Raw genomic sequence first — 24,052 nt, forward strand, 5'->3', positions numbered from 1 at the left:
CCCTCTGCTTCTCACCACTGTTCATGCGCTTGCTCATGCTCGCTCTCTCGTGCTCTCTCTCTCAAATAAATAAATATGATATTTTTAAAAAGAAAGAAATATCCTGTCCTAAGAACCTCAATGCCAGGGGTCACTGAGGAGCCCCACAAAACCATGCCTGACTTGATCACTCACTTATGAGCAAAGTATCCTACAGGCTAGGGGTGACAACGAGGAGACACAAGGCCACCGCTGCCCCCTCTGTACCTACATGTTATTACCGGCTTTGCGGAAATGTCCCAAGCCAACAATTTGTTCAGCCTCCAGGCCAGAATCTGATCTGTGCACCGCTGGCCAGGAAGGGTGAGGGTCACCCTTTCCAAATTCACTCTGCCTGATTTGCCATGGGTGCCTGCACCTTCACCTGCCAGCCGACCCTGACCAGATCCTTTCTCAAGCTTCATCCAGACACAGACACAGCAAGGGCGATCCTGTTTCACAGAAGGATAGGATTTCTGCATCCCAGGCATCAGCCAGGCAGGGTCCTTCCTGCCAGTCCTCTGTCTGCCCTGAGACCAGCAGATGCCCTCAGCCATGGAGAGCTGACCTCGCCGAAGCGTGCAAGGCTCACACAGGCTGAGCAAGAAGTACCTTCTCCGTTGCTCCTGCTGGTGAGTTCTTGGCCATATTTCCCCCCTCTCACCCACACTTCAATCTCTGCAACTGGATCTTAACAGCTGTATCAAGGGGCCCTGAACATCTTTCCCCCAGTGTTCCAGAAGCATTCTGGGGAAATTCAATTGCATGCATGGCAGCCAGCATGAGCTACCCAGGTTGGCCTGTTTCCCAGCATGCTCTTAGGGAGACACATTATTCTTATGGTCTACAGCCCCAGCTCAATTTGCTTGGAGCCTTCCAAGAACACCAATTCCAATCTTCCATTAAGCTTAGGCCTTCTCTCTGTGCCAGAAGAAGGCAGAGCTGTCCCCAGGTTTCCACCCACTATGCCCATTTCTGCTCCAGAAACTCTGGAGCCTTCTTGAGGCTCAATGCCCCACTTTAATCAGGAGAGTAGACAGTAGCCTCCATGGTATTTTGTCAGGCACACGGCAGCTTCCGTGGCCCGCCCCACCCACGGAGGCAGAAGCCTGCAGTTCCACCATAAGGGGAAGTGCTTTGTTTCATTAGCCATGTCTTTGTGTACCAATCGATGAATATCCAACAAGTACTGACAGAGTCCCTTCTGTGTGCAAGGCATTGGGGTGACAGGAGGTCAGGAGTTCCTCCCCCAGACCTCTCTGCAGGCACCGTCATTATACCTGCTTCACAGACCAGACACTGAGACACAGAGAGATTAAGCAACTTGCCCCAGGTCCTACAGCTTAATAAATACATCCTAGAATACAGCTAAGGGGATGGTTCTTTAGAGGGATGATCCCAAGAAAATAACACAAGATTGGGGGTCTCTGCAAAAAGGAGAGGCTGGCATTTGACGTTGTGCTATTCAATGTCAACATTCAGCCATAGGACCTGCTCTGCCGCTTCTTCCCCCACCCCTCAGGAGGCCTGGGCAGGAAAAGGGAGGGAGAAGGTGGGGTGTCCGACTGACTGTCAGACGGAATGGGGCCACGTCTCTCCTCCCCTCCTGTTCCCTGACCCCTGAATTGGTGGTAGAGACCAGAGGAGGCCGGATTCCATCACAGCACGAGAGAAAGAGGCACTCACAGGATGCATGCGCAGCAGGGCTGAGCAGGGAGCCCTGAGGTGCGTGTGAAGGAATCCGCTGGAGCCCTGATACAGGGCGACTGGACCCACCCGGCGTGAGGAGGACCTCCCTGGTAACCACCTGGATGGGATGGCAGACAGGAAGGGCAGGGGAAGCAGCCATCCAGGCAAGAGGTGAAGCCAGAGCAGGCCAGCCTCAGGAGAGGAGGGAAGCAAAGGAAGGGGGGACCTCATGGCCGCAGATGCCCAGGATTTGGAAACTAATGCGGTGCAAAGGCTGGAGAGAAGGAGACCTCCACCTGAACAGGGGACAAGACTGGGGCACACATCTGGGGAAGGAGAAGACAGTGTGGGCTCAGACAATCACACTGGTTATCCTCTCAAAACCAGGCCACGGCAAGGCAGCTACTCCCAGGGCAGCCAGGCACAGGCCCCTACCTCTGCGTGGCACTTACCATGCGTCCACTTGTTCTAAGTGTCTGACAACCACTCACTCCTGTAATCATCCTGGAAGCCTGATGATACACAAAGCCTCCCCATTTGACAGATGAGGAAACTGAGGCCCAGAGATTAAATGACTAGTTAGTTATAAACCCAGGCCTGCCGTGCTTATAACCACGGAGCTAAAACTGCCTCCTGGGAGGATGCAGCAAGGGTGCGGGGAAGGGACAAGGCAAGTGTAGGTGGACTCATCAGTGATGCGTTGCAGCATGCTTCTGAGAAAATCAAGGAAGCTCAGGGAGTGCATCCGTCCCTTGCCTTGGGTGAGGCTGCCCAGCAGCATGGGGTGAGTGTTAGGTCTCAAATAAGGGAAAGGAGGCTTGAGTCCCTGCACTGCCACTCTAGGCAGGACATAGGGGTGGGCAGGTGGGGCAGGTGGTCTTATGCTCACTTTAAAGATAAAGGAACTAAATCTTAGGAAGCTAATGTGATGCTCCTAAGAGGACACAGCTGGTGGGAGGTAAAGGCAGACTTGAGCCAGGTGTACTGATCCCAAGAATCCTGCTCCTTCCAGCTAAACGAATGGCAATCGGTAGCCGAGGGCAAGGCAGGCAGTAGAGGGAGAAATAGAAATGTTCCTTATTTTATCATTTTATCTAAAGCCACCCCTTCTTATATTCCTGGGAATGCAAAAAAAAAAAAAAAAAAAAAAACCACCCTCAGAGAGCGGGGGGGCAGGGGTGAGCAGGAGTTTTACCAACATGTGACACTGATCTGGCCCTTGCCACTCACACCCCGCAGTCCAGGTGGCCTAGAGGGATGCTGTGCGGTACCTTCTTCCAACCCCTGCGACAGACAGCAGAGTGACAGGCTAGGACATGGGCCCACCAGAGGGCAGGGCAAGGTGTGAGTGTGTAGGGTGCGGGCCTCAGTCTCGCTCTCTAGGGTCTTACTTCCTCATCTCAAACTCTGGACAGAGCCAGCCTAAAACCGAGATGTGCTTTCCACTTCCCAGAGCCCAAAAGGTGTGCCAGTGGCAGGCTCCAGCAGAAGCCGCATCACAGAAGGTGCAGGCACTGGCAAGAGCAGCCCCCGGCAGCACCATGCATGGGCAGAACCTTCAAGAAGGCTCCCAGGCCTGGGACTTCTGTGCCATCTCTTCCCGGTACCTGGAAACTGTACCTGTTACCATCCGGGACAGATGCATCCTGTCTCTAGGGCAAACAGGAAGGCAATAGGGGGCGTCTATGGTGCACAAAATCAAGAGATCCAGGAGTCTTGCCTCCCTGCTGATCTCCAGAGCAAGTATCCCCCCAGGTGGGGCAGGGGGCCGGTCCAGTCTCCGTGGTTAATAACTGTTAACTTGTAAGCCCTTCCATTCCTGCTGGAAGGCATGACCCTGCGATCATTCTTTTCAGCATTGCTGCTGCTCAGGTTGTAAATGAAAGAGCTCCTGCCCCTATCATTCTGCCTCTTTAGGAAGACAGCTCTGGCTTTGAGCGGTCCCCGCAGGGAGAGAGCAGCCTGCCCACGCAGTGCCCACCCCACTCCAACAAGGAAGCACGCCATGTGACCAGCTTCCTGAGCCCCCTCCAGTCCCCCTTGTCTTCCTTCAATTGCTCCAAGTAACAGAACATCCTCCTGCTCCAAGAGGCGGACAGACTAGATGGGAGATGGGGTGTCAGGGCTCACCTGGAACAGAAACATTGTGGATGTAGGTGGTTTCCGGGGCTGCAGGGTGGTGCATGGGAGCCTGCTCATGTGTGTCTGCATATTTGTGCATGTGTTCAGGGGCCTGGGTAATTTCATGTACAGCAAGTATGTGTCTGTGACCGGCTGTGTGTAGCTGCACATGTGTGGCCATGTGTGTATCCGCGCTTGTGTGTGTGTGTCCCAGGCACAGTCCCTGGCTGAGTGAGCATGGGCCGCACATGGCAGTGGGGGTGCTAGTGTGGGGCTGTTGGGTAGAAGGATGCGTGTTGGTGTGGGAACTAGAAAACTTGGGTGTGAGTCACAGCTTCGTGTCTTAGTGGCCAGAGGACCTGTGGCCGGTCACATACCTTTCTAGACCTCAGGTCCTCCATTTGTTAAATGATCCCTAGTTGCCTTCAGGGACACTGTGGGGCTGAAACCCTGGGCCATACAAGTTGTGTGCAGCCTCTGTCCGCCCCCAGGTCTCCCCCTCCCTGACCTGCATGCTTGCCCCAGCAGGCTCAGCCTCTGAAAGGCCCGGTCGCTGCCCCAGTAAAGGTATGACACACGTGTTGTACTAGTGCCAGAAGAAGGCAAGGAAACATGGCCCGTCCCTGACCCCGGAGGTACTAGCCCCCAGCAGCCGCCAAGCACCTGCTACACGCTGCAGCTTTCAGTGTGGTGGCACTTGCTCACCACGGACTCATGAGACAGGTACCAGTAAGGCCACTTGTCCCAGTCACACAGACAGGAGGTGACCAAGCTAGGATTGTGAGCTGGCCCTTCCATCTGTCCCAGAGCCTGAGCTCTTCCCTAGGAGGGGCTGACCCCTGCGGGCCCCACGCCAGCCTGCTGACTCCCTTCGCCTTCCCTGAGCTCACGCGGCCGGCAGGACCCTGCCCCTGGCTGCACCCTCCGCCCTGCCTTCTACTCCAGAGGGCTGGGAGGGTTGGCCCTGGGGTACTCGGCCACAGGGACAGGAGGGCGCAGGCGGGCGTCTGAGCCACCACGTCCCTTCCTGAGACTCCACCTTAGTATTCCTCAGTTGGAGAAACTGAGGCTCTCACATCATCCTCACTGATAAGGTGGACAGGAACAGGGCCTGGACTGGGGCTGGGTGAATGGTTTGGGGTCCTGGGGCCATGTCATGGGGCGTAGCGGGGGCGGGCAGAGACCGGGAAGAGGGTGGGGGGAGCGAGCAAGCCCAGGCCCGGTTGGTGAAGAGGGGAAGGGAGGTGGCCCCGCGATGGAAGGAGGGAGCCCTGCGCAAACCTACAGAGGGGCCAGGGCCGGCTTCCGGCGGGGCAACAGCGCCTCCTTCCGACAGCCGAGGGCACAGCGACGGCGGCTCCCCGCTCCCCCCCCCCCACCGCCCCGCCGCCCACCTGCCGCCGGTCCCCCCCGCCCGTGCCCGTCCCCCCTCCGCGGCCCACCTGCCGCCCGTCGCCCCCCCCCCCCGACCCCCCGGCGGCCCACCTGCCGCCCGTCCCCGCCCCCCCGCGGCCCACCTGCCGCCCGTCCCCACCTCCGCGACCCCCCCCCCACCGCCGCCCGGTGCCATGGGGCCGCCGGTGCGCGGCTCTGCCTTCCGTCCCTCGGGCTCTCCCGGCCCTGCATGGTCATGCACACGGTTGTCGGCGACTTCTCTCAGCCTGTCTTCTGGCTCCCAGAGGCCACAGCCTCACCTGCGGTGTGGGGGTGTTGGGTTGCTCAGCGACCCAGGCGACTGCGGGCGGGGGGCGGGGTGGCTTGGGGGGGCCCCGGACGCTGCGGGCTATCTTCCTGTGACCTCCAGGAGCCCGGCCCACAGCCTGGCAGCCCCGCAGACATCTCAGGAACATCTGCTCTTAGAGGGGCACAGAGCTGAGCCCCCGCGAGGCCAGGCCTGGAGGAGGTGTCCTCTGGTCAGGGAGGGGCCCGTCAGCACCACAACCACAGCCGCAGCCCTGGTTCAAGCAGGAGGTGCCAGGAACACAGGGAGGCAGCCGGGGTCACCATCTACAACGTCTACACCAATGGTGTGACCCATTTAGACCGGAAGAAAGCAGAGTTCACAGAGGTGGTGACCCCAAGGCTGCATACCTGGTAAGGGCGGGGCTGAAAGTCAACCGCAGGCCTGCCTGGCTCTGGGGGAAGGGGACCGGGCAAAGGCCGGACCATGGGAAGGTGGAAGATGCCGTGGGCCGCGCTGCCCCCAGGTACAAAGATGCCAAGGGACCCAAAGAAGACAGAGCTCGTGGATCAGATAGTAGCGCGCCAAAACCTTGTCTAGGGACTTCTCTGGAGGGCAAGAGGGCCATCACCTGGCCTCCTTTAGGGAAAGCTTCACCTTCAGATGAAGGCAGGAGTGAGGTGAGCAGGGGGCAGGAGCTGCGCAGAGTGGCCTGCGGGGGGAGGCACAGGTGCACCCGGTGGCCGGTGGCCGGTGGCCGGCGGCCGGCAGGTGCTGCCTTAACCCACGCCGGCTGGGCACATGTCAGGCAGGCGGAGATGATGAGTGGAGGTGGACCGGGCAGACCCAGAGGGTGAGAGCTCCCCCCGAGGTGTGCTAACTCTGAGGAAGCCTGAGAACACCAGGCTGGTGGAAACGTGTGAGACTCCGGGAAAGCTACGGGCACACCCTCAGTGTGCAAACAGAGCAGGATCCAGGACCCTGCCCAGGGTCATGGGAGCTGGCCCCAAGTGCCCTTGGCCCGCAGCTCCCCCTCACCCACTCAGACCATCTGTCTCCTCCCAGGGCCCTACGTGGGGTGGAGGGGGTAGGCCCAGGGGCAGAGCCAGCTCCCATTTTGGCTCCCACGACATGGTCACCGCACAGCCTATTGAAAGCAGAGAAACCTCAGCAGAGGAGCGGATATCTCCCAGCGCAGCCCCCCGCTTCTCTCCCGCCCCCGAACAGGCAGGATGGCCAGCACTACGCTGAGGGAAGCCGGCCTGTGGGGCCGGGGCCTGCCTGCATGCTGCACACACTTCTGAGACAGGGTGGGCTCCCCTGTCTGCTCTGCAGGGGTGCCACCTGCCAGCTGGCCCCTGGGGGCCACACTCGGCCCCGGCTCTCGGGTGCATTGACTCCTTCTAAACCATTTGTGGAGCCCCTGCAGCATGAGTGGGGACGGCCCAGCACTGTGGTCAGCACTACGGAAGAGTAACCACCTCTTTCCCCACGACCCATGCAGTTTCACAGCATCGCCATAGCCCCTTGGACCTTATCAAAACCTGGAATAATCTCTTGCAGACCATGCATTTTTATTTCCTAGGGCTTTTGGTTTGTGGTTCTGGTTCTTGTTTTTGCTTGTTTGCCTTTTTTTTAAATATATGTATAGAGATGGGGATCCCTGGGTGGCGCAGCGGTTTGGCGCCTGCCTTTGGCCCAGGGCACGATCCTGGTAGACCTGGGATCGAATCCCACGTCGGGCTCCCGGTGCATGGAGCCTGCTTCTCCCTCTGCCTGTGTCTCTGCCTCTCTCTCTCTCTCTCTCTCTCTCTCTCTCTCTCTGTGTGTGACTATCATAAATTAAAAAAAAAAATATATATATATATATGTATAGAGATGAATGGATGCACACTAGATTAAAGCTGTGCAACCTGATAGGTTTGAACATATGTATACACCTGTGAAACCATCACCGCAATGAAGATAAACATCACCATCACCCCTAAAAGAGTTTCCTTGGCTCCTGAGCCATGGCTCCTTTTCCCTTTCCTCCCCCAGCCCCAGGCAACTACTGATCTGCTTTCTGACACTCTAGGTTAGTTAGCAGTTTCTAGAATTTTGTCTAAATGGAATTATGCTATATGTACCCTTTTTTATCTGGTTTCTTTGACTCAGCATTTTTTCCTATTACTGATGGAAAAAATGGAGCCTTGATTAGGAAATGCAAATAGTCAGCAATCATAGAGCAGCAGAGGCATTGCAGGTGTCCTGGCTCTGAGCCTAATATGCTGTCTGCACCACTTCACTCATCGCTCACTCATTCATTCACCAGAGAGTAATTGGGCACTTGGGTGGGCTTAGCCCTGGAACTAGGTATTAGAATCATAATGGCACACAACACAGACATAATCCCTACCCTCCCTGAGACTGCACGTCATTCATTTGCTTGTTCATTCATTCGTTCACTCACTCACCTGCTTAACAAATACTCAGTGCACAGCCACAGAAAACTGAACTTGGCACTGCCCCACCACCTCCTAGGCCACTTTGATGCTCATTTACCATCCTCCTGTCTGCCTTTTCGAGCTGGACAGTGGGGTGATGCAGGTGGGGATCATCAGAGGTGAGCTCTGTCCTCTAGGGCCATCCAAAGCAGAAGGAAAAACTCTAAGATACTATACTCCACTGGGAAAGCCCATGAGATTGCTAAAGAGCTAAGGCTGACCTTGCCGAAGGTATCACTCCAAACTGAGTGCAAACGTGAGTGATCCAGGCAGGGAGGCCAGGAGCTCAGGGGAGGTGGGGGCCTCCCCAAGCTCCACTGGCCAGAGCAGGCTCTGCAGACAGGGTGGGCCATGAGCGGTCCCTGGGTGACCAGAGAGGAGTAGGAGACACAGAGGGAAGGGGAATGGTGCACCAGGTGGGAGCAAAACGGAGACAAAGACACAGAGGCAGGGCCAGGGAGAGCCCAGCAGGAAGACAGTGAGCTGAGAATTCTCTCTGGCTAAGTAGGAGGCCACGAAAACATGCACTCTGCCCAAGAGGATGTTGCATTGCATTTCTGTGCAGAATGGAGGGCAGGGGGGTGCAGGGAGGATAACACTTACAGTTTTGTTGTCATTTACGATTGACAAAGTGCTCTTGTGTTATTATCTTATTTACTCAGTATACTCTTTGAGGTGAGTATTACCATTATTTTCCCTGTTTTACAGATAAGAAAACTGAGGCTCATATAAATCCAGTAATTTGCTCAAAAATAAACAACTCCTAAGTGATGGGGCAAAGCTTCAAGCCAGGATTCTTGTCCCCAAGACCAGTCCTCTCTTTTCCCTTTGTCTATAATTATCAAAATTTACTAATCTAAATGGGGCCCATGAGCATGCTTCTATAGACCACAGAATACATTGTTCGAACTTGGCATCGTCCCACCACTTCTTGTACCACCTGACCCACTCGCCACCCCACTATGAGCTGGGGACGGATGTGACAAAGAAGAGATCAGGAGGAGGGAGGAAGGAAGTGTCCTGGCTTCCAGGAGAGGAAGTTAGTCTTTTGGCCAAGGAAGCCCTTCCTAGTCCCCACATGCCTTCTGCCTCTGGCCTCCAGAGAAGGCTCCTAATAAGGGTCGCCTCTAGCCTTTCAGAATGGTTCCCAAGCCCTTGCCCCAGAGGCACCCGGATGGTACCCCTTCCTGTCAGCCTGGAGAAAGTGGAATGGAATTCACACCAAGAAGCAGATAAGCAGGTGCACCCCCAGGACCAGCCCCTAACTCATCACATAGGTCACTTATGAAGGAGAAACTAATATTTCTCTAGGGCTTACTGAGCTCAGAGCCAGGACTCCAGCTTACATCTACTGGTTCCCAGGCAGAGATCCTAACCACTGCTCTATCCTGCCTCCAACCACCCTCTGCTCACCAGGGGCCAGCCCTTGCCACTGAGGACTCGAATCTGACGTGCTGGGTGATGAGTACATCCTCGCCCGCTCCACAGCCAAGGAAGCAACAGCTCAGTGACATCAGGTAGCTTGCGAAGGCCATGCACTCCTAAGAGGGAGTGCAGGGGCTCAGCCAGGCCTAGCCACCCAGACCTGAAGTCCACACCCAAACTGAGAAAAGAGCGCATGGGACTGATGGGCCTCCAAGCGCCCCCACTTCTGTGACCCTGGCCCACAGCCCCCGACAAGGCCTCAGCTTCCACCCCAGGGTTCCCACGGTCTAGCAGGAAAGGCCCCAGGCCAGAAAGCAGGCTCAGCTCACACTCTGTACCACTAGTGTGATCTTCGGAGGCCACTTAGCCCCTGTGATTCGGTTTTCCCACCTGTAAAACAGAAATCACATGTTTCAGCCTCACACAATTATGGTCATTCAGTGAGACACGGAAATGTGAAACCACTTCAAAAAGACTACAACACTGCATCCTGCAAGGAATCCTTGTATCTGAAACTCCAAGGTCATGACCACCACAGATTTTATCTCTCTCCCACCTGCACCCCAGCCTTCTTGGCTTCAGTGTCCTTGGGGCGAAACTGAAGTTGAGTGGCCCCGAGGAAGGAATCTTCGTCTGTGTTTGTGGGCATGTGAGCCCGCTGGGCATGCTCTCCTTACGCGCGCGCACACACACACACACACACACCCCTACTTCCTACCTACCTAAAATGATTTTTTAAAATGAAATCGGGGGGGGGGGGTGTCACCGCGCCATGTGCTCGGTCCACGCGGCCGCCGGGAGGGGGCTCGCCCCCTGCCCGGTGGCCGTTGTGCCACGCCCGTGTGCGCCTGCGGGGCCCCCCCTCCCCGCGTCCCCGGTGTGGCGTGGGGCGGGGCAGGTGGGAACCCCCTGGGCGCCTGTGGGGTTGTAATTTAAAATATATATATATATATATATAAAATGAAATCATTCTTGGGGCCCCTGGGTGGCTCAGTTGGTTAAGTGCCCAAGTGGATTTCAGCTCAGGTCATGATCTCAGGAGTCTGCTTATCTCCCGCCCTCTGCCCTCCCCTGCGTTGCACGTGATCTCGCTCCCCAACTCTATAAAACAGATAGATAAACAAATAATCACTCCCCAGAAACATCTTAGACATATGCCAAAAGAATGCCAATGGCTGGAGCTTCTGAAGTCCCTATTATGTGAAGAATTCGGCAAAAACGATAGCTATGACTTAATGATCTTTCCACCAGATATAGCATTTGACATATGCTATCTCATTTAACGTCGCCTCCAAACAACCCTGGGCGTCACTTACGGAGGAGGGGCCCAGGACCAGATGGCCGGCGTGCGCTGCCACAGGGGTCTGCCGGTTGCCCCCCACCTCTGTCCTCTTGTTTGCCCTCCGGACAGAATCAGCTGGGTTCTTGCATCCACCCTGCCCCACCACTTGGCCCAAGAGGGATGGTGGCGGTCATGAGAAATGTTTGCAGCGTGAGAGAAAGCAGCCGGCTGAGGTGGCAGGGAACAGTGTTAGGAGAATTGGAGCACTTCATCCAAATACAAAATTACCTCTTTTGTTATTGAGAAACGTTAACTTGCTGTTTCATCAGTTAACTTGCTATTTCATTATGCCCTCTTCCGGCCGTCGTGTGCGGAGACCCTCTTGCTGGACGAAGGGCTCCTCTCTTAGCCAGGCTGCTTCTCCGCCGTCCGCTCTCGTGATTAGTAGCAAGCTCAGCGGGTGCAAGTGGCTTTCAAGGGAAGACCGGTGTCCTAGCAGCCACGAGGTTCCTTCCCAAGCTAAAAAGAAGTCATTTTTAATCCCTTGGTGTGTCCTACCTCAATGGTCCAGAGCCCACGTAGCTGACCCCGGCCCCTGCATGATGACCTTCTTCCTCTCCACAGCTCGAGGCAGGCCGGGAAGCCTGAGGGTCCTCATGCTGCTTTCCAGACTCCCGTAGGCCCCATGTGTGTGGCTGGAAGGAAATGGAGGTTGCTCTGGTCAACTTCGAGAACTCAGATGAAATCCAGGAAGGGCCAGGCTATGCCGCAGACTTTGACACAACCAGCCCAAAAGGCCGGCCTGGGAGCAGCCCCTTCTCCAACTGGAGGATCCTCATCGGCGACAGCACCAGTCCTGAGACGGCCTTCTGCAGGCTCCCAGGAGACTATGTCGATTCCCCAGGGCCGGAGGCAGTGGTCTTGAATGAAGGGAACCAACGGGTGATCATCAACATTGCTGGGCTGAGGTTTGAGACCCAGCTCAGAACCCTCAGTCAGTTCCCTGAGACCCTCCTGGGAGACCGGGAGAAAAGGATGCAGTTCTTCGACTCCATGAGAAATGAGTATTTCTTTGACAGGAACCGGCCCAGTTTTGATGGAATCCTGTATTATTACCAATCAGGTGGGAAAATCCGGCGCCCTGCCAATGTCCCCATCGACGTCTTTGCTGATGAAATCTCCTTCTATGAACTGGGTAGCGAGGCCATGGACCAGTTCCGGGAGGATGAAGGCTTCATCAAGGACCCTGAAACACCGCTCCCCACCAATGACTTCCACCGGCAGTTCTGGCTCCTCTTCGAGTACCCGGAGAGCTCCAGCGCTGCCCGCGGTGTGGCTGTGGTCTCTGTGTTGGTTGTGGTCATCTCCATCACCATCTTCTGCCTGGAAACACTACCGGAGTTCCGGGAGGAGAGGGAGCTGAAGGTGATGAGAGACCCCAGCCTCAACATGAGTAAGACAGTCCTCTCCCACACCATGTTCACTGACCCCTTCTTCATGGTGGAGTCCACCTGCATCATGTGGTTCACTTTCGAACTGGTGCTCCGGTTTGTGGTCTGCCCCAGCAAGGCTGACTTCTTCAGGAACATCATGAACATCATTGATATCATCTCCATCATCCCCTACTTTGCAACCCTCATCACAGAGCTGGTCCAGGAGACAGAGCCCAGCACCCAGCAGAACATGTCCCTGGCCATCCTGAGGATCATCCGGCTGGTGCGGGTCTTCCGCATCTTCAAGCTCTCCCGGCACTCCAAGGGGCTGCAGATCCTGGGCCAGACACTCAAGGCGTCCATGCGGGAGCTGGGGCTGCTCATCTTCTTCCTCTTCATTGGGGTCATCCTCTTCTCCAGCGCCATCTACTTTGCCGAGGTGGATGAGCCAGAGTCCCATTTCTCTAGCATTCCTGATGGCTTCTGGTGGGCAGTAGTCACCATGACAACCGTGGGCTATGGTGACATGTGCCCAGTCACCCCTGGGGGGAAGATTGTGGGCACTCTGTGCGCCATCGCGGGGGTCCTCACCATTGCCCTCCCTGTACCTGTCATTGTCTCCAACTTTAACTACTTCTACCATCGGGAGACTGAGAATGAGGAGAAGCAAAGCATCCCCGGTGAAATCGATAAAATCCTCAACAGCATGGGCTCAAGACTGGGCAGCACGGACTCTCTTAGCAAGACCAACGGTGGCTGCTCCTCTGAGGGGTCCAAGAAGTGACCTGTCCAGGGCTCCGTGGCTCCCTGAGTCTCCCTGTCTATGTCTCTTTGTCTTTCTCTCTGTGTTTTTCTCTATATGTCTCTCCCCTTCTCTATCTCTCTGTCTCTGTCCCCACACCCACAGCTTCTCTCCCCCCTCCCTGCCTCTTCCTCTCTGTTTTTCCAAAGACCGAAGTTTATCCCTTGTGAATAGCAGGCCATCTTGGACTGCAAGCTGTTTGAATAAATCCATACTTCTGCTGCATTTTCTAAGCTGTTTTCTCTCAACCAACAATTGGAAGATTTCATCCTTGTTTTCTGTGAGGGGTACTTCTGGGTCCTTGCTGCTCGTCTTTGTTCCCCAGAACCAGCAGTATTGGCATCCCTGGGAGCAAGAAAATGCAGAATCTGAGCCCACCTCAGACCTACTGAATCAAAATTCTCATTTCAACAAGATCCCAAGTGATTCATTTCCACCTTAAAGATGAAGAAGCACTGGCTTTGGTCTTCCCAAAAGGAGGCATATTAAAAGGCCGGGGAATGCTGTGAGCAATGAGTAAGAGCTCCGGGTTGTTTAATAATAATATCTTACACTTGTGTCACGTTGCATAAATTTTCCAAAGCTCTTTCACCAACAGTATCTCACTGCATCTCAAAATAACCAGTAGAACAGATTTGGTTATTATTCTCACATTGTAGATGAGCAAACCCAAGGACAGCGACTTACTCAGAAACGGTGACACAATCAATGCCAGAACCCACACCTACCTACTAGTCTAGAGCTCTTTCTGTTTGTGGATGCTTTGGAATTGGAAAGAGAGGGATGTGAGGGCTCTGTCTTTCAGAGGATCCAGGCAGCAGACCTCTGGGCAGGAACACTCTTCCCTGGGGACTCCAGCATCTCCACGAAGCCTGGGGAGTCACAACCTGCCTGGCCCTTTGCTCCTCAGTCCCCTCCTTGGGCAGTGGACAAGAAGAAGCACTCCCAGCTGCTTCTCACCTGGCCCATCTCTGTGAGTCCATGCACAGGCTGGCAATCCTGAGTGTGGGAAATGTGTGCAACCAGAGCCTCGGAGCTCTGCTCCAGGAAAATAGACCTGTCCACCTGCCTTGGGGTTCAGTTCCCACTGAGTTATGAGCAATTGACTACAAGCCCGTGGGGCAGCTGGAGTGAGAGCAACAAGGCCCTAACACATGTGCCCAGATTCCAGGCCCACCTAAGGAGGGTGGTTATAGCAGGCTCACCCGAGGAACTGCCCTCTTGGGAGTGGATCCTGCTCAGCACACTACACTCCCAGGATTAGGAAATGGAGTTGGAATTCCCCAAAAGACAGAGAAGGAAGTTTTTACTCTATGCTCCCACCACCACCACCACCATTCATCTCCTCAAGTAAGGAGGCCTGCACCTTCCTCAGGCCCAATGCCTAAGTCTGGACATATCTCAAAAGTGCATCAGCATCAGAATTCTGGGCATCTGGGCTGCAGGTCACTGCCCAGTTCCACTTCACACAGTCCAAACCACACAATCCACACACAGCACACAATCTGGAATACACCCAGCTCCACACACCCTGCCAGACACAGTGCTGCAGCCAGATATACCACCACCATCTCCCATTCCATGACAGCCTAACAAATGCACTGCTTCTCTTCTTTCTTGTTGTCCTTAGTCCATGCTCTAAGAAGCTGGACTTAGTCATCTGTATGGCCTTTCGTGCTCTAAAAACCCCAATCTCTTTCCCATACTTTAGCCTCGAGCTCTCACTTAGTACTGAGTCATGTAAAACCCGGATAAGACATCACTGCGCTAAGACCTGGACAAGCAGGATTCCTGTCCTAGGCCTGAGCTTTAGGGTTCTGGGCTTTGGGGTATCTTCCTCACAATCTTCTAAGTCCCTTTCTAATTGCTCTCTTTCAGACCACTCTCCAATTCCCTACCCATCCCTCATTCCCAAGTGTGTGGAGTTGGCCAGATGTCACAAGGCACTCCTGGATTCACACATGTGGGACCATGCTGAAGCCCTATGCTGGGCTCTGGCTCCAGGCTGGTGGCCTGGTGAGCGGATTGCTCCCCCTGGCTGGTGCAGCATCGCTTTTACAGGATCACAGCCTGTACAGGTGCAGCCGAGAAGGGGCACAGGGAAGCCTGGCCTGGAGCATGCCCCCTGCCTCCTTCCCCCTGGGGCTGCTTTGCCTGGTGGACAGGATCAGAGGAGCCCAAGGGGACCTAGGACCCCTTCTCTCTCTAAAGGCCTAGCTCTGAAGGTCACTCACAGGACCATGTCTCAGACCCTTTTGCAGCTTCCCAGGGCAACACCTGAGCTTCCAGAAGGCCACCTTCCTCAAGCACCCTGGCAGTTTGGCCTCCGGGGGCAGTTTGAACTGCTCCCCTCACACTGCCCTCTGCCCAGGCCCAAGGCAGTCCTCTCTCCCTGGAAGTCCTGCCCAGATCACCTCCCAGCAGCTGCAGAGGAACCAGTGGGGTCTGCCCACTGGTGACAAGGCCCCCTCCCTTTCTGTTAGGTCCTGGCGGGGAGGACAGGAGGAAAGGGGACACCCAAGGAGCCCCTGCCCTCCTCCACAGCTGATTCCAGGCTTCTAAAAAATAAAACGCATTCCCCCATGGAGTGGAGCCTCCAAAGGCCCTTTGAAGTGAGAGGAGTAAAGCCACCCAGTGTCCCCAGAGACCACAGTGTCTGCCCAGCCACATCCCTGAGACAGGAGAACGGCTGCCCTCAAACGCGGGGATGAAAAGGCACCGGGGGTGGCAGGGACCTGGGGTGATGGGTAAAAGGAAGATCACACCAACTTTTGTCATTGCCTCTCAGGAGAAGCAGAGGGAAAAAGCTGCCTGCGAAATGTCAGCGGATGATGAATGCTATTTTACTCCCGTGGCGGGGGTGCCAGGCAGATGCACGCAGAGAACGGGGCAGCAACCCTCATTGGGAGTTTGGGGTGGATCCTCTGCTCTTCTGAACCTGCTGCGGGCCGGGGCTGAGCCCCCTCCTTCCCACCACCACCCTACGGCTCTACTGTTAACAGATAATAAATACAAATACAGCAGGGAAAAAAATAACAGAAATAATAAGTGACACCAGGCTCCCATAAGATTGTCACGTGAGCTAATACATTAAATCCCTCAGCAAAGGTAAAACATGCCAAAGGTCAGATGGAAGTAGATGGAGCTGAGCATAAAAACCCCCTCACAGCTTGTAAACCCTGCGAGGCCACAGCTGTGCCTTTCCTAAGGTTATAAGCCCAGCACAGCGTCGGGTACATAATAGATGCTCAACAGATGAAGGGAGGGGAGGAGGAAGAGAAGCAAGGAAACAATCCAAGGCAGAGCCAAGGCCATAGGAGAGCTGAGGTGCAGGCCCCCGGCTCCCCCAAATGACAATACTTGTGACCCAGTTACCTGGAGACTTTGGGCTAAAGTAACTTCCTGGCACAGAGTTTTCCATGGGGCCTGAATTCTCAATTTTCTCCAAGATTCCCAAGCAGCAGCAGGTCAGCAGTAGCCACCATATCACACACTGCACTTTCTGGGGGGTACAGACAGCGGGCCTATTCTTCCCTCAGACAGTCTCCAGGTTGCAGCTCTGTCTGCCCCTGGGGAGGCGAAACGGCCTCTCTATGAATTAGAGCTGTCCCTGTGAATAGGAGCAAGCCACCGGTCTGCTCCCTGACTCATTCATCCCGGAGGCCGAGTGGCCTGGGACAAAGCCTCGGAGTGAGGCTAAGCAACAGTCAGCCCCACTGGGAGGCAGCCCGTTACCATATTCCCCTGGGAAGACTCTGAAGCTGGGGGTGGGGGCCGGGCAGGGTCCACAAACCCTGCCCGGAGGGAGCCTGGCTGGAGAGAGGAGAGGGATGGGGACGGTCTCGTGGTCCTGAGGACTAAAGTACCGGATGCTTCCCTGGGTGGAGAAAGGGAGGACATGGCTTCCCTTTCCCGACACAGTGTCCCCCTCATCTTGGAGACGGTGGGGACCGCCGCAGGGCTGGAGGACCAGGGCACTGTGGCTCTCTTTCTCTTCTTTGGGACCACAGGTGGCCACAGAGGAAGTTAGGCCTGGGAGCTGGGGGCGGGGTGCCCGAGTCCAGCGTGTTGGAAACCGAAGGGCTTTTCTTTAAAAGCTTCAGTAAGTGAGTAGGAAGAGCAATGGGCTGGAGCCTTCCTGGAAGCTGGATGAAGAAGGCAAAAGACAGAAAAGACTAAAGGTTAAAAATAGTTACTTGGACAGCAAAGAGGCGTTGGGATGACCCGAGGCTGGTTACGATTTCCTCTGAAGCATCCTATGTAAGTGAAATGCTCAGTTCGACTGTTTTAATAGTAGGTGGGAGCTTTTTTCCTGGAAATCAGACATGGATCACTCTACTTGGTAGGGAAGCTGCCTGGAGCGTCGGCGTGTGGAAGGAGCCCTGGTTTTACAGCGCGAGGTTCGGATCGCAGTTTTGCTGTGTGACTGTGACCAGCTTACTCAAACTCTCTGAGACCCAACCCTTTTCAACTGTAAATTGGGGCTCATTGTGCCTACTAGGGACGTCAAGAGAATCAAATGAGACGTCATCTATAACCCCCTTTCGTAGAATAGGCACTAAATAAGGAAATTTCCCCCTTCGTGAGGGATCTCCAAAAACTGTTCAAAATGTAAGTAGGGCCCTTGCCTCTTGGTTGCAGCATACCTGAGTTCAAGATGGGGCAGTAGGTACCAGCAGCCACTGCGGGCCCCTAAGATACTCTCATTCTCCCACAGAGTAGGAATGCCCACCTCCAAGCTTCCCTGGACACCTCTCTGTGTTCTTAGAATCCCCTCCTATCCTAGGATTTATTTAAAGATTGTATTTATTTATTCATGAGAGACACACACACAGAGAGAGAGAGAGAGAAAGAGAGAGAGAGAGAGAGAGAGGCAGAGACACAGGCAGAGGAAGAAGCAGGCCCCATGCAGGGAGTCCGATGTGGGACTCCATCCCGCGGACTCTGGGATCAAGCCCTGGGCTGAAGGCGGCGCTAAACCGCTGAGCCTCCCAGGCGTCCCCCTCCAGTCCCAGGATTAACTGCAGCAGTAATTAATGCGGGGTGGTGGGTGGATAAAATCACCCTGTGTGTGTTTTTATCTCATTTGAACTTCACAAGGAGCCTGGAAGGTATTCAGGAGGGCTTTGGGATTTGCTCTTCTTTGGAGGTGATAAAACGGAGGTCCTGACAAGTTCAGTGACTTCCCCAGATCTCAGCATCTAGGCGTCGGTGGAGCAGAGCGGGTCTGGCCAACGCAGCTTACCACGGGGCGTCTCCCCCGGACGCCATGGGGAGCTGGCCTTCCCCGGGGGCCGATGTTCATGTGCATCTTCTTTTTTTTTTTTTTTTTTTAATATTTTATTTATTATTTATTTATTTAAGTCACAGACAGAGAGAGAGAGAGGCAGAGACACAGGCAGAGAGAGAAGCAGGCTCCATGCACCAGGAGCCCGATGTGGGATTCGATACCGGGTCTCTAGGATCGCGCCCTGGGCCAAAGGCAGGCGCCAAACCGCTGCGCCACCATGTGCATCTTCTGACAGGTGCATTACACGCAGGCTGCCACCACGGACTACTTCGGGGCGTGTGCCTCCAACAACAGAAATGGATTGTCCCATGGTTCCAGAGACTCGAAGTCTAAGATCACAGTGCCGCCAGGTGGTTCCTTGTGTGCAGACGGCTTTCCTCTCTCTAATTTCTTCACATCATCTCCCCTTGGGTCTGTTTCTGTGTCCACATTTCCCCCTGGTATAAGGATACCAGTCATATTGAATTAGGGCTCACCCTAATGACTTCATTTTATTTTATTTTTAAAAATTTTATTTATTTATTTATTTATTTATTTATTTATTTATTTATTTATTTATTTGAGAGAGATAGAGAGTGAGAGAGAGCAAGCATGCGTGCAAGAGAGCATGAGCAGGGGGAGGGTAGAGGGAGAAAGAGACTCCCTGCTGAGCAGGGAGCCCAACCTGGGGCTTGATCCCAAAACCCTGGGATTATGACCTGAGCCAAAGGCAGATGCTTCACCAACTGGGCCACCCAGGCGCCCCCTAATGATTTCATTTTAATTTGGTTACCTCTGTGAGGACCCTAACTCTGAATAAGGTCACATTCTGAGACACTAAGACTTAGGACCTGGACATACCATTTGGGGGGGTGGGAGAGACAATTCAATCCATGAAAATTATCATCTCCGTGCACCTGGGTGGCTCAGTTGGTTAAGTGTCCGTCTGCCTCCAGCTCAGGTCATGATCTCAGCACATGACCTCACCTGCTCAACCGTGAGTCTGCTTCTCCCTCTCCCTCTCGCTCTGTGATCTCTCTGGTTCTCACTCTCTCAATTAAATAAATAAAACATTTAAAAAAAATCATCATCTCCCATTTTGCAAATGGAGAAACCAGTTCAGAGCAGCTAAGTCACACAGCTAGGAGAAGAGACAGCCACTAGCACTGACACCAGAGGCTGTGTGGTCCCCACAACACTGCCCCTGGCTCAGGGGCTAGGCCTCCGTGGAGGGTGCTGGGTGGCAGGGTTACCCCTCACGACTATGTCAAGGAGTAGAGTGGGCTAGGGGTTAGAAGGGCTGTCCTCCCTCCCCCTGCTGCCTCCTCAGGCCAGGGGGAGCGACCAAGAGAGGGGAAGGCGTGACAGGCAAGGTGTGGGTGGGAGGGAGAGGAGAGGAGGCAGCCAGCACTACGGGTGCTGGGGGTACTAGGCAAGTCCCCAGAGGGTGGGCCCCCACCCTCCTCCCAAGCCTGGAGTGCCACCATCTCAGCAGAGCCTGAGCAGCTTCTGGAAACAGCTCCCACTCGTGACCAGTACAGTGAAGTTGTTTTTATTCAGATGCTTGAGTCATGTTGTGGAGTTTCTTAATGGCCTTACAGTCCCAGTGAAGGATCCCTGAGGTCAAGGTCGACTAACCCCGCACACCCCACTGGCCTGGCTCGCACACACTGTCCCTGAAGTCCTTTCCCAGGGCCGGAGGAGCATCTGGGGCTGGGGGTGGGGAAGGAGGAGGGAGGCAAGAGGGCTGTGGGAGCCGTAAGGAGGTTCAGGGACAGAGCAGGGCGGCAAAGCAGGCCGCAGGCACAAAGGTGTTTTCCAGCGAGAGGAGGTACATACCTGATGCGCTGCTTCGCTGGGCCTGGGCGCTCGAGCTCTGCTGGCCGCACCCTCCATCTCTGCCCCACGCACCCAGGAAACAAACCTCCCCGAGCACACACTCGGCAAGAGCAGATGCATCCCTTCAAGCAGTCACTTTATTCCTTTGTTGGGGTTGTGCTCCGTTGGCCCCAGAGAGTGGGGACACCCACGCTCTGTGCTGGCTGCGGGCCCACGGGCCGCCATCCCGAGCCCTCTTAGCCTAAGAATTCACTGGATAACACATGAAATTGCTTAGCAAACGGTAAGAGGTGCTACCCAAAGGGGGGCGCAGTTCATGTGCATCTGACCCACGTGAAAGGCGGGTAAAATCTAGACTGAAAACTCATCATCAGTAGGTTGCACACCCTTCCAGAGCCACGGCTGTGCCCCTTAGTGCCACCTTCCCCCACCGCGTCTGGTGCACAGCGGATGCTCCACAAACGAGAGAAGGAGAGTAAAAGAAGGAGGGACATTGCAGAAAGCAGATCATGTCCCTTGAAAAAGAACAGTAGCTGACGTGGGCTGCACGTGGCGCCGTGGGGCTCAGGGCTCAGGGCTCAGGATGGCAAGCCCAGGAGGCAGGGAGAGCCGCGCATCCCCCCCTTTCCCCTCCCCACCGCCCCCACCAGCCTGACCGCCCGTCACCCCGTCACCCCGTCTCTAGGAGGCTATGGGAAGAGACATCCTCCCTCTAATTTTGCCTGGTGCTAACCCCACGCAGAATAGGGGAGCCTGATCTGCCCGGCTGTTTCTCCTCCCTGGGCAGCTCCGTGTCATGTGCTGGAGAACACTTTTAACCACCCCTGTTCCTTCCCCCGTGCGATATCTTTTACCTTCTTTCTTCTTTTTTTTTTTTTTTTTAAGATTTTTTTCATTTATTTTAAAGACACAGAGAGAAAGCAAGAAAGAGTGAGAGCGGGGGTGCGGGGTGGGGGAGAGAATCCCAAGCAGACTCCCTGGAGAGCGAGGAGCCCGAGGTGGGCCTCCCTCTCACCATCTTGAGGTTGTGACCCGAGGGAAACCAGGAGTCAGATGCCTAATCGACTGAGCCACCCAGGCTAGGTGCGACCCCCCTTCACCTTATTTCTGCCTTTTGAAATCCTTCCCATCCCCCAAGACATTCCAAACACTCTTTCTTCCATGAAGCTTGTTCTGATCTCACCTTGCCCACCCCATGTGTGTCCGTCTCCATCCACTGGGAGCTCCTGGAGAGTGGGGTACGTCTGGTTCATCTCCTAGCATCAGAACCCTGATACCATGTGCCTGGCACAGAGGAAGTGTTCAGGTGTATGCACTAAATTAAAAGTGTAATAATACTGTGAGGCCTTCTTGCTGAATAGTGTGCAGGAGCTATCTATCGCTGTGTAACAAACTACCCCAAAATCTAACAGTTTAAAAAATACATTTATTATCTCATGGTTTCTGTGGGTCAGCAGGCTCAGCTCGGTTGGGTCCACTGGCTCCAGGGCTGTCATGCAGCTGAACAACGTGTCATTTGGTACTGCAGTGATCTTAAGGCTCCAAGCTGGTGGATCCGCTTCCAGCCCCCTCGCAGGACCTTCCAGTCCCACACATGACCTTCCAGCCCTTCCAGCCCCCACACATGACCTCCCAGTCCCCTCGCGGGACCTCCAAGCCATCTCGCAGGATCTGCCAGCCCCCTCGCATGACCTTCCTGCCCCCTCGAGGACCGGCTAGCCTCCACACGTGACCTTCCAGCCCCACACATGACTTTCCAACCCCTTCGCAGGAGCTTCCAGCTCCCTCACATGACTGTGGGCAGGATTCGGTTTCTCCAAGGCTGTTGGAGTGAGGGGGACAGGTGCCCTCTGGCTGTTGGCTAGAGGCTACCACCAGTTCCTTGACATCTTCAAAGAGTAGGCCACAGCAGGGCGACTTGCTTCCTCAGAGTGAGCAAGTGAGAGGGTTGCTTGTCTTTGCAAAACAGCCTTGGAAGTGGTACTCCATCACGTTGGGTATTCTTTTTGTAGCACTAAATCCAGCCCACACTCAAGGGGAAGCATTACACAGGTGAATAAATCCATGGAGGCAGGGATTCCTGGAAGCCTTTTTGGAAGGCTGTCAACCAACATGGGGTAAAGCATTTCATAGCACATTATTCACCAAAGTGGAGCTGGTCCAGAGGAAGGGATGGTCAGAATGAGAGGAGCAGGGATCCCTGGGTGGTTCAGCGGTTTGGCACCTGCTTTTGGCCCAGGGCGTGATCCTGGAGACCTGGGATCGAGTCCCACATCGGGCTCCCTGCATGGAGCCTGCTTCTCCTTCTGCCTGTGTCTCTGCCTCTGTGTGTGTGTGTGTGTGTGTGTGTGTCTCATGAATAAATAAATAAAATCTTTAAAAAAAAAAAAAAAGGAGAAGAATGAGAGGAGCACATGGGGAGAGGGCTGTGGGTTTTTTCACCACAGGAAAATATAAGGTTTCCCACATCAGCTCAATTCCGGGACCACTGTGACCACAGGGTATGGATGTCCCAAGGTGAAGTTGCCCCTGGTCCCTTGACTCTTGCAGTCGACTATTTCCCAGTTTGCTCACACTCCCTTAATAACAATAACATTCCCATGTAGCATATCCCTTCATACAAAACGCTTTCACATCTATTTCTTCACTTTCCTTATTACTGTCCTCAGTGAGTAGTTCTTATATTCTCATTTGACAGCTAAGAAAACTGAGGCCCACAAATGTCAAGATCACAGAGCCTAATGAATGTCAGGGTTAGAGATGAACCCCATCTGACAACCTCAAATTTATCTCAACTTTTAAAAACTTGCTTCTATATCAAGACAGTCCCACCTCTCAGTGAAAGGAGTTCCACACAGTTCTAGCCTACAGTGAGAACAAGGACCTTCTATTTATTTTCCCCAAACCCAGTGTCAAGTTAGCACTGTCTTCCCCAGACTCTTGGCTTCAATGACCACATGCTCCTGGACCACTTGAAATCAAGTCTAATCCCCAGAGGGGCCCAAAGACCAGCTCTGGGACCTCAGAGGGGCCTCCAGGCATTGGCAGTTCCAAGTTTTGGAGGGCACTCCTTCTTTCCTTTCCTCCACAACGGTACCCTCTCCCCAAGTTAGGCATTGATAAGCTAAACATTCTCCCTCTCTTCACAGAAACAATTCTCAGTGAAGAAGACAATGAAGTTTGGTAGGCTGGGCATGGGATTTGAGAGGACAAGTATCTGGCTGTGACATCTTAGTGCTCAGCTGAGTTTTTATAAGGAGATCATCCTGCTGTGGATTGGGGTGCCAATGTCAGGGGTACTGATAGTATTCTAATGAGCTTGTCCTACAAAAACTATAGGGAAAAGTCACCCCTGGAGGATAAGGGGAAGTGGACTCTTGATCAGTTGTCCAAGGAGGACAGTCTTAGGTGGGTGGAGGGAGAGCCCCCACATCTACTAGAACCTCCTTCCCTTGGATCTGGACCTCATGGAAGGGAGCTCGATATGCACTTAAGAGTAAGGGCAATAGGATGATGTGAGACACAGAATAATGCCCCCTCAAAGATGTCCTAATCCCTGAAACTTTTGAATATATTGCCTTAACGTGGCAAAAAGGGTTTTGCAGATGTGGCTAAGTTAAGGATCTCAAGGTGGTGAGATGATCCTGGATTATGTGGATGGGCCCAATGGAATCACAAGGGCCCTTACACGAGGGCAGAAGAGGCCACAGTCAGATATGCCAATGGAAGCAGAGATCGGAGTGATGAGGCCCCCAGCCAAGGAATGCCAGCGGCCTGTGGACACTGGAAAAAGCAAAAACATAAATTGTCCCCTAGAACTCCCCCAAAGAAGGCAGTCCTGTTGACACCTTAATTTAGTCCACTGACTTCCAACCTCCAGAACTATGAGATCATACTTTTGCATTGTTTCCAGTCACTAAATTTGCACTAATTCGATGCCATGGCAAGGGAGAACTGATCGTATCTGTTATAAAGAAATCAGCTGGAGGCACCTGGGTGGCCCAGTC

The 24,052-nt window shown here is 54.2% G+C and overlaps 1 protein-coding gene across 1 annotated transcript; it reads left to right on the plus strand.

Annotated features, from left to right (window-relative positions):
- Positions 1–3,248: 3,248 nt before the first annotated feature.
- On the plus strand, positions 3,249–12,919 carry KCNA10 (potassium voltage-gated channel subfamily A member 10). The gene is made up of 3 exons (XM_049111818.1): positions 3,249–3,310; positions 5,797–5,922; positions 11,383–12,919. Exons 1-3 carry the CDS (start codon positions 3,249–3,251, stop codon positions 12,917–12,919), a joined length of 1,725 nt encoding a protein of 574 aa, XP_048967775.1.
- The last annotated feature ends 11,133 nt before the right edge of the window (positions 12,920–24,052 follow it).

This window comes from Canis lupus, chromosome 6 (assembly GCF_003254725.2).
Source record: "Canis lupus dingo isolate Sandy chromosome 6, ASM325472v2, whole genome shotgun sequence".
In the NCBI taxonomy this organism is placed as follows: domain Eukaryota; kingdom Metazoa; phylum Chordata; class Mammalia; order Carnivora; family Canidae; genus Canis; species Canis lupus.